Source organism: Lygodium microphyllum, chromosome 1 (genome assembly GCF_053477565.2).
Source record: "Lygodium microphyllum isolate KBCC chromosome 1, Lygodium_microphyllum_v1.1.10, whole genome shotgun sequence".
Classification (NCBI taxonomy): domain Eukaryota; kingdom Viridiplantae; phylum Streptophyta; class Polypodiopsida; order Schizaeales; family Lygodiaceae; genus Lygodium; species Lygodium microphyllum.
The window spans coordinates 46,940,046-46,951,297 of record NC_141135.1 but is presented as its reverse complement, the minus strand read 5'-3'; the positions used below and the strand labels follow the sequence as shown (position 1 = coordinate 46,951,297).

Below are 11,252 nucleotides of genomic sequence, written 5' to 3'. Positions count from 1 at the left end.
TTAAGGCCTATTTATAAATATCATTTTTGGTGAATTTTTCCTTAATAAAGCATAACCCTTTTCTATTCAATTTGTAAGTAGTCCATTTATATGGGATCCTTATGTACGTAAAAAATGTGTAAATTTGGTATTTTAATAATCCCTTATGTTGAACCCATGTGATACACACATGTACTTATGATTGACCTCCCCGGGACTATGTTAGACGTTTAGTATGTAGCATCGTAGTTGTGCAAGTTTATGCTCAAATCTTTTCTCCATTAGAGGTAGGTTCTCAAGTACATTGTGATACATGTCTTTAGATATCTTAAATGTCACCTAAGATGTAGGTATTCTCTATAAAACTAATAATTTATTCATTATGCATAGGTCTACGAATAGTGAGTAAAGTCACCTAAGGTTTAGGCATGTTCTATAAGACTAATGCTTTACTCACTATGCATGAGTTTACAGTTATAGCGATTGGTTGGTTGCTAAAACACTTATGTCTTTCATAGTGGAAATTGTTTCATGTTGGGTGTCATAAAAACTTCAAAATTATTTAGTAAGAAGAAGACCATGAGTGCTACATCTAGTTTTGAAGTTGACCAAAGAGTAGTTTTTATGACTTTAGTGGAGCAAGTTTGGCTCCACAAGCTACTTGCATATCTTCATATTCACTAGATAGCTCTAGCAATTAGTTACATTAGCAATCACAACACTTTGGCCATTTCACAAGATAATGTTTCATACCAACACAAAGCATAATAAAGTGCATTAGCATAATGTTTGTGAGCACATGTCAGGGGGAGATATTGAATAGTCTTATATACCCATTGAAGATAATTTGTTTATGGAGGCTCTTCCTAAGCCAAAGTCCCAAGAGTTTAATATCTTTTGTGATTGATTTTTCACTCTCGATTCCTTGTATATATTTCTTAGTTTTCATATACCTTCCTAGATATATTAGCTCATACCATGTATGGTTGTTTGTTGCCATCTCATTTGCTACCCATGGATGCCCTTTGTCCCTTGGTACAGGAAATTTCCTAGACACACTAGTTATCACTTAAGAATAACAAGACACTTAGTGCACGGTTTGGGGGTTCAACTATAAGAGACTATCCATATCGCATGTAGTCAAATTGTATTAGAGAACTCACTTTACTAACATATTGTAAGAAAACTAAATGATCTATTTTCCTTAAGAAAATTAGAGTTTTCTTAACAATAATTTTTTCTTTTTGTAAATGTACTCATGTGAATTTATTCATATTATATTAAATAAAATGACCCTTATGTTGATCACACATGGTACATGTACAATTTTTGAGTCGCACTTGGCAAGACTACACCTAGTCCAAACCAAGGTTTCTTCTCGGGGAGGTCAGTCATACATATATGTATGTATCATGTCGGTTCAACATAAGGGATTTTTTAAATACCAAATTTACACATTTTTTACATACAGAAGGGTCCCATATAAATGGATTACTTTACAGATTGAATAGAAAAGGGCTATGTTTTATTAAGGAAAAAATCATAGATAAGGATATTTAGAAAGCGCACGTGATATAGAGGATATACATATAGTGAATTCCCTATGGGTTTCTTACAACACTTAGTATAGTTAGTTCTAGCTTTCTCTACTTGAAGGTTGTGCATTCAAGCACATGATTGTGATCATTATTGATTCATTTTCGATGAGTGCATTGATTTATCATCATTGTGAATGACTATATTAAGTATTCTTTGTGCTCCATTTCTCTTTCTCTCTCTCACCCAACTATACTCCACACTTGGACCAATATTCAAGCATCCATTTGGATTGGTAAATAAAGCCTTAACATGGTTTAATATGTTAAAGACTCATTTGACAATTATATATCACAAATGATGTCTTCATAGGTGAAAGCATTAATAAATATTGTCTTGATCATTGACCATTTGTGTAAGTAGCCCACCCACAATGACATCATTGATGATTGTTAACCTGTTGTAATATAGGTGGACAATGTGCAAAACATCAAAGCTTTGACATGTGAGCAATCAAAAAGAGTTGTCCAAGTGATCCTTGTATTTCATTTGTCCAAACATATAGTAATATTTTGTATAAACTTTCATGTAATAGTTGCTTACCATTTTTCGTTTCATAATTTATGTTTTTGGAGTTAAGATTCTAATTTGCACAAGGTTTAGATGTAATAATCAAGATTGAATTGATTGTTTAGTGAACATTGATAAGCTTATCAGAAATCATTGTCTCTTTACTCTACAAAATTCACATTATGAAATCAATGTTCCCAAAGTGAGATCTCATGAAGCTCATAATCTCACATTTAACACATGAAGTAATTGTTATTAGATTTATTGGTGTGATGTAATCCTTCTTAATGTAAGTATTCATGTTTCAGCTCCAAAACAATGCTCCTAGGGCCAATTGCAATGTTGTAAAGGGTAGAATTGTTTATTCAATATATTAACCCGCACTAAGTTGAGGCTATGCCTCATTAAATATCACCTCATAGAGGGAGTCTACCAAAGAACCAGATCCACCTACAAAGCACCAATTTGGATTGTTCCAAAAGAGGCTTTTACATAGTTTAATTTGTTGGGGACTCACCATACAATTGTGTCTCCCAAACAGCCCCTCCATAGGTGAAGAAGGTATGACATCGACTCGGGGCTTAATTATTGATCATTAGAGTAAGTATCCCACCAATAATAAGAGCATTGAAAGTTAGAACCAAAAATATAGATTATCAACCTTTATCAACATAGATGACACCTTGCAAAGCATCAAACTCTTGATATGCAAAACCTTAAAATAGTTTTTTGAGTGACGCATGCCCTTGAGAAAATTTCTATCTTAATAAGGAATTGGCACATATTTGTGTTCTTATGGGAAATTGTGCTAGTTGGTCCTTACCTTTTGAATTCACTTCATAAAAATCGATGCATTTAATTTTAAGATTTAATTATGTGTGACTTGTAAAAGCAACAATCGAGGTTAAATGGTTGCTTAATGCACTTTGATTCTTCTAAATTATTGTATCCTCATAGTTCCAAGTTTGAATTTTGTAATTAAAAATATTGAGGTGAGATTCAATTTAGACTTAGTGTATAGAAACTCATCAAATTATATTGCACACATTTGTCAATTAGTGTTTAGCAAGTCAAAAGATATGTTTGTCAATGGGACATCAAAGGTTTGTCATAATCCATGCTTGTACTAATCAAGCATACATGTCACATTTGAGTGTTTGCACTATTGTTGTTGGGAGTTTGAAAACAGAACATACTATTTTCAACCTTGGTGAAAGTACTAACACTAGATGTTAGAGTAAAACACATTATTTGAAGATGTGAAGGCAACACTAGAGTATGTTGGAATGACCTTGGTATATGTTTCCTTATGGACTTATATTGTCAAGCCCATATTTCAAGTTTTGGACAAGGATCTAACTATAAGCTTACTTGAGAGTCCACACTAAGCATCTATTGATGCCCACAAAGATTTTGCCTAAGTACAACACACACTTAGGTCTCCTTCACACAAGATGGTAAAGTTGAAAATGTGTGAGCAAATAAGGGCTAGTAATAATAGCTAGGTCATGTCTAGACACATCTAGTTCATTTTGAGTTGATGAAAGCTTGTTCGATGACATTATCGTTACGATTTAGAAGAAAGTTGGTGGAAACTATTAAAAAAGTTGGATAGTTAGGACAACAAGGATCTAGAACTTGTGCAAATTTTCCATGTCTTTATACAAAGTTTATTGATTACTATAAATAAACACTAAGCTGGTTGAATTGATCTAGTTCAGCATGTACATTTAGACCTTTCATTTGGTATAGTTGTCTTTTGTTTGTATTGGGAGCTTTTCGTATAGGAATTTGAAAGTTGATTGATGAAAGAAGGACGTTTTTCACTTGTGATCCTACTAGCCCTGGCATGTCACCTTATTTAAAGTTGATTGATTAAAGAAGCTTTTTCATTTGTGCTCCTATCTGCCCTAACATGTCACTCTATTATAGTGAGCTCTCTTACTAGGAGAAAAATTTTGTGAGCACATTCCATATTAAGCTATGGTTGATTGTAGATCCTTAGAATTATACTACAACATGTCCAGCTTAATTGCTCTCCTCGAGAAAATATTGTTGAGGCTTTCCTCTTGTGCAGTACGAATGATGCCTGTGTAAGAGAGGTGGCTCCCTTACCCTAGTTGTGGATTCGCGATTAGTGTCACAACTTCAAGGTTGAAGCCATTTAGGATTTTGCTGAGAGAGGACTAACCCTTGATTTTGATATGGTCTGATCAAGAAATGGGACAATTTTTTCAAAATGTGAAACAAATATATGTTGGATAAAATACTTACAATCATAGAAAAGAATGTGGCATGTGTGGGAGCAGCCAAAACTTTTTCAAGTAAATGAAATTCAAAAAATAGAAAATAAAAGGGGTCAACAGAAGTCATGTGATGGGCGGAACTGGGACAATGGGCCTACCCAACAGCTCTTTTCACAGATAAAGCCATTGGTCTAATTATTGTCCTTCGCTTTTATTATGGTAATGCTTATTATTTATATGTAATCTAGATATGATTATTATCATAATCAGAATCATTGCTATAATTTATTATGTTTATTTACGCATTGATGATTACTTTATGGATGAGGGAGCAATCCTCTTGAGTCTTGTCTTCCTTCCGCTTGCCAACTCTTGCGCCGTACGCTGTGCTTTTGACGCGCTCCTGTCCGGCTTTATAATCAGATCACCCTTCTCGCCTTGCCCCCTCAAACAGATCACACACACCATTAATACACAGAATAGATCTATCAGCCCTCCTCTCTCTCCCTCTGGTCCAATCTGTACATATATACATATATACCTCCAGGCTCCTGCACAGGATCGTCACAGCTGTAGGTATCGGCCCCCATTCTACCCCTACCTGTTGCTTCTCTCCCACGCTTCTTCCTACCAGGCGCCCGTCGACGTCGTACCAGATCAGCCATCATCAGAGATAGATTCAAGCTTCCAATTGCTCTATCTTGTCTATCAGTACTGTTCGCCGCTGAAAGCTAGCTCGAGCCCAAACTTATCTATCACTGTTCTCATCAAAAAGAGCTTGGAGCTCTCACCCACTTCCCGTGATCATCAGAGAAAGAAGCTTTAATCTATTTCCAGTTGATCATCAGAGAAAAGCTTCCTTCTCTGATGGTCTGATTCTCTCTCTCTCTCTCTCTCTCTCTCTCTGATGCTGTAATCTGCTTCTAGTTGATCATCGGACAAAAGCTGGACCAAGCATCATCAGAGAACGAAGCTTCCGTCTATTGATTTCTAGTTTAATCATCAAAGAAAAGCTTCAAGCTTGACTCATTTGTCTTATCGGTCGACACAGAAGCTGCCTCTTCCGATTGCATCTGCATCACCTGGACGTCCAATTCGGCCCTGAAGAGATGGATTATCCCCTCGCTGATCTTCCCGAAGACGAGGAGTACAACCAGTACGGCGATCAGCCGTCTCCTTCTTCATCGACTCAAGGCGATTACTATGCCTCTGATGCAGATAACTATAACAATCCCAGGAGGCGGAAGCAGATGGTGCTTGCAGGCCTGTCTCTCATCCTGGTAGTAATGCTGGTCCTCCCTCTAGCCGTGGTCCTCTGGGCTCCCCTCCTCAGACCCGTTGGCATCTCTCTGCTGCAGAGGCTGGCGGGCGTCCTCCGATTCCTCGTCATGACCTCCGCGATATCTGCAGGTATCTTCTCCACCTCTAATAATGGCTCTCACAAATCTGATGATCATGATCGTAAAGAAGGTGCAAAGACAGACGCAGTGCAAGGCAAGTGGGGGAGAAATTCGATCAGATCGCGAAAAATATTGGATATGCCTGCGAATGGGGATCCGGTCGTTCGGAGCAATATCGAGAAAGGCAAAGGGATATTAGCAAGTAATGATGATGATGCTATTCATGATGACAAGGGTAGAGCGTGGAGGGAATTGAAGATGAAGGCCACAGAGGCAGAGATTGTTGATTCATCATCGGGAGGGGGTCATCAAGATGCAGGCTATGGAGGGGAGATTGAGGCCAGTATGGAGATCAAGGAAGCTGATTCGCCTCAGTCCTCTGCATCATCTGCTGCATCTTCTTCCTTGAGAAGGTTCCAGAAGTTTGAGGCCATGGAGATCAGGGAACCTTATGTTCAACCAGAGGTCTCTGCTCCTTCAATGGATGAATTATGGAGGAAGAACATGAGAGCAGGTACTAGTGCAGACAGGATTAATGCTCTGAAGAGAGAGGATGCCCCTAGAAGAACCATCCAGAAGCAGAGGAGCTTGGAGGGCTCTTTTGTTTCCCCATTGAAGCCACAACACAGCAATATCTTGTACAGCAATGCAGCAGGCTCCCTGCACCATCGATCTTCAGCCTTCGCCAATCAGGCAGCTGCTGCCTCCACGGTCACCATTAATCAACCGGTCCGAGCTCATTCTGGCAGCAAGACCAATGTGGCCTCGGGAGGTGGTAATTCAGTCCAAGCTCAGAAGTTAGGCCCTAATCCAGTCACTAACCACCATGAGAAGGTAGCATCATCACATCATAATTCAGTCAAAGATCAGAGGTTAGGCCCTAATCCGCCAGTCACTAATTATGACAAGGCAGCTTCATCACACTACAATGTAGTCAAAGATCAGAAGCTAGGCCCTAATCCAGTCACCAAGGTAGCTTCGTCCCATCATAATACCAATGCCAATATATCTGTAAACAAGCATCATCAGCATGTGCTGCTATCTAGTAAGAAGCACAGCAGAAGTGATGACAATTTACATAAAGTGGCATCATCATCATCATCATCATCATCGCCATCTTCTTCTAGGCCTCAAAGCTCTAATCCTTCTTCATCAACGATACGGAGTCGGAGACAACGTGGGACAAGCGTATCATATGATTTTGGTGCTGACTATGGGCCTGAGTGGCTGTATGATCTGGATCCCCTACCCTCCCCAGATAGCATATTTGTGGCAGGATTTAATCGTCCTCATCAACATGACCTGCACCCATCATCATCATTATCAGCCGCATCGTCATCTGCTTCATCAGTACACAACATTAGACCAACTGCATCGCAGCCTCTCATCGAGGCCACGGAGGCTCAAAGCTTGGTGCCATGGCGTGTGGCGGGCTCCCAACCGATCGACATTGTCAGACCAAGAAATGCTTCCCAGCACAACGTCACCGCTTCTGCACCATCAGAAGATGCAAGCAATGATGGTGACGATCAGGCTAGCCCTATCAATACCCATAGCTTGAAGAAGAGGGCAGATGATTTTATTGCCAAGTTCAATGAGCAACTGCTGAAACAAAAAAGGGAGTCTTTGGAGAGACGCAGGGAATGGTCAATGATGCATGGTGGTCAACCACCTCCTTGATCAGATCAGTCTCACCATATCCATCAGTGGAGCTCCATTGCAACAACATCATTCATTTCTTTGATCTTTTTCTTGTCTTTTGGTGTGGGTTTTGCCTGTAGTCACACAACCTTTTGGTGGGGGTCTTTGGAGAGACGCAGGGAATGGTCAATGATGCATGGTGGCCAACCACCTCCTTGATCAGATCAGTCTCACCATATCCATCAGTGGAGCTCCATTGCAACAACACCATTCATTCTTTGATCTTTTTCTTGTCTTTTGGTGTGGGTTTTGCCTGTAGTCACACAACCTTTTTGATTCTTGGTTAGGTCCTTAATGTGTTAAATCTCTTATGAAAAGGATAATTCTTTCCTTCCCACACAAGTAAAAAACCCCAAGAAGGAATCACCACATAGATCTTCTCAACGTTGGTGCTGAAGATGTGAAGATGGATCGAGAGCAGATTCCTTCACTGTTGTATCATACTGTTAAAATCATATCCAGCACCAGGTTGGATCAGAGGCTAATGTATAGCTTTGGAGCTCTAGTGCTTCACAAGTCGCATCCATCACCACTTAGTCTATATATTTGTTGTACTTCAGATGCTACACACAAGTTCACACCCAACGTTAGCAAGTTGCTTTTTTGACCTTACATCCATTTGTGTCGTTGTACTACACAAAAGTTAACTTTGAAGTTCTAGGCTCACTTTCTTCATTGTTTCTTGCTTTAGAATGGACATGGGATTGAGAGTACTTCAAGGTAAAGGTCATGAGGAAGTAAGATGGTTTGTCATGCTTGTTCAAATGAAAAGGGGATTGACAACCTTGGAAGTATTTATTCTCTTTCTTCATTGTTTCTTGTTTTGCAATGCACATAGGATGGAGACTTTAGGTAAAGGTCATGGGGAAGGAAGATGGTTTATCATGCTTTCTCAACCCAAAAGGGGATCGAGACCCTTAGAAGTATCTCTTTATATTGTTGTATGAAAAAGATGGGAAATTAAGTACATGTCACGAGGATGTCAAGGGGGTTGGTGCAAGTGATTATTCGATGTGCTAAGGCCATGCCAAATCTATCATTATCATGTTTGCTTCTTTCCCAAACTTTACCCTTGTTTAAAATATCATAATGTTCATGTAAGTTAAACTCTCAACAGCTGGAAGCCACAACTTACAAAAATAACAAGTTGAGAACTTCTTGGAGCTAAGATTGTTGTAAAATGCCTTTGCAATCATTCTCGTGGTCATCCAAATCTATAAACAACTTAAAGTCATAAAATGTGACATCTTTTGATAGAATGGCTACAAGATAGATGTAGGTAGTGGGTTCTAATTGGTATATGTAAGGATTTCATCATGAATGCAATAGAAAACCACTTCTTTTACCTAAGTCCTTATAGAAAGAATTGAAAAGGCAATATATGGTTTCTTATAGATTAATACAAATTTTGGTTTCTTTCAAAAGAAACTAGATGCTATGTTTAGTATCAAGCTTTATACTAATGTTATAAACACTTAGCCATGTTTCACACAACAAGAGTTGGCAAAAGTCTCGTTAGATATGCGTGTTCTCAAAATGCAAGCTTCTTATCATATTTTTAATGGTGCATACAAGATGTGCTTCACATATTATCCTTTTGGATGCCTAGGTGCTTTGCGCCTACACACGTGTGCACATGTGCCCATGTATACAGACATGGGTGCATGTGCATGCATGTGTGTGTTTGTCTCACCTCCTTGCTCACTCTATCTCTTATCATATGTAAAGGTGAAATATCTTTCTTAGCTCGAGGAAGTTACTATATGTATATCCCCTACATCACATGCGTTCAAGGTCTATTTATAAATATTTTTATTTGTGATTTTTTTTTGAATAAAACATAACTTTTTTCTATTCAATTTGTAAATAATTCCATTATATTACACCCTTTTGTTTGTAAAAAAATATATAAAAATGATATTTTAGAAATATTTTATTTTGAATCTACGTGATGTACACATATATTCATGAGTAATTTACTTGAGTTTCTTAGTATGTAACAGATTTTGGAATTATTGTAGACTTGATATTACACTCTAATTTCCCAAAGTAAACTACTGATAGATAGTTGTAATGGCTACATGATTATTCATTCTCGTATTCCATATATGCATTTTCTAGTCATTTTCTTGAATCATTTCTATGATATATAAACCAAAAAATGGCTAGCAGAAATGTGTGAATTTTGTGAGTTGATTTCTATGATTTGATATCTAAGCAAAAAGTGGTGAACACAAATGTATGAATTTAAGTAACTTGAGGTCTCTCTCTCTCTCTCTCTCTCTCTCTCTCTCTCTCTCTCTCTCTCTCCAATCTAGCTATGCCACATGTAAATTAAAGCCTTATAATAATATAGGGAAAGTTTAGAAGCAATATTCATATAAATGGTTATAATATAAAATCCATGTCTATCTAAAATTCCATACATTGATGCAAATATAATAGCTTGTGAAGTGTATGCTATTTAAAATAATAGTCTAAATTTTTTTCTTAGTTATGTTATGAAAATTAGTGGATGTATTTTGACTTTAAATGACGAAATTCTCACAGTCTAGAAAATTTAATGTCTCCACAATGTGTGTGGACACTTATATTTGCCATAAAAAGTTGAGAAAGTAATGTGCATAGAAAGGGGTTCAACTCCAAACATATGGTTATAAGCATAGAAATATGTGCATTTGAACATCGATGACATAAATTACCAAATTTACACATGATGTTTGCCTTTCCTATGGTTATTTAGTATACCATGTCTACTTTCAGTATCCAAAGATGATAGCTAATGAAGTGGGTCAAGTTGCATGTGATGGTGGGATGAACCACTCTTGTGTGAAGGATGTGATGATAGCAACTCTCCACGGAACCAAAAAATTTGGAAAGGAGATGAGGGCTATTCTTCGAAGGCATCTTGCCAAGCGGGGGTCTTAGTACTCTTCCTTCTTCCCGTTTGCATGGTTTGGGGATATCTTGTTGTTGGAGGGCTCTTAATGTTGTGCTCCTATCCTAATAATCAAAGAATATATTAAAATCGTTAATTTGTTTATGTTAGATATGCTCAATGTCCCACCCTCATAAGGTGCCACTAATGACCCATGGTGCTCAAAGTTGTAAGGTTCCCATTATGAGGAGAAGCCATATGTGAGCCCAGATATTGGTTGAGTCCTGACTTGTATGTTAGATGAGGTCTATATGATCGGATGGCAAAAATGGGACCACTATGGGTCAAATTTTTGGGTTAGATGGAGTAGTTAAAAGCTGGTAGCAACTTGAGGCACATTGCATCGAGTTGCGGGGAAAGGGAGTTATTAGGGGCCCCTATTTTAGGGTCTAGGGGCCACAGAAGCGGCCCTTGGCTGGGGGGTCCTAGGGGGGCCAAGGATAGCGCCCCTGGCCAGACGGTAAAGGCAATATTCCTTGGAATATTCCTTGGTCGACTAGTGGAGGATCATATGGTAGGTTGGTCAGGCCGACCTAACCATCTTCACGGGCTATAAAAGCTAAACCCTTTCACAGCCATCCATCATCTATCTTTTACCCAATCATAGTTGTTCCAGCTAGCCTTGCTCTTCAGCTATCTTTTGTCTAGATTGCCATCTAAGCTTCATAGTGGAAGCACACAGGTAGATAGAGTCATCTTTGTATTAGTTGTTTGGAGCTAAATATTTTTTAAAAAATTCTCATCTTATCTTTTGTGTACTCTCTATCTCTTTCTCAGATTCTGTTCACTTTGCCGTGTAATTTTTATAGTTTACAACTAGGAAAAGTTCAAAACATCTCACCTTGCTTCCCATCAAGATAGAATGGCTATGATGTGAGTCTA

At 38.3% G+C, this 11,252-nt stretch overlaps 1 protein-coding gene across 1 annotated transcript; it reads left to right on the top strand.

Annotated features, from left to right (window-relative positions):
- Positions 1–4,709: 4,709 nt before the first annotated feature.
- LOC148041071 (uncharacterized) lies at positions 4,710–8,722 on the top strand. Its single transcript, XM_087676551.1, has one exon. It carries the CDS (start codon positions 5,441–5,443, stop codon positions 7,409–7,411), a length of 1,971 nt encoding a protein of 656 aa, XP_087532677.1. The 5' UTR covers positions 4,710–5,440; the 3' UTR covers positions 7,412–8,722.
- The last annotated feature ends 2,530 nt before the right edge of the window (positions 8,723–11,252 follow it).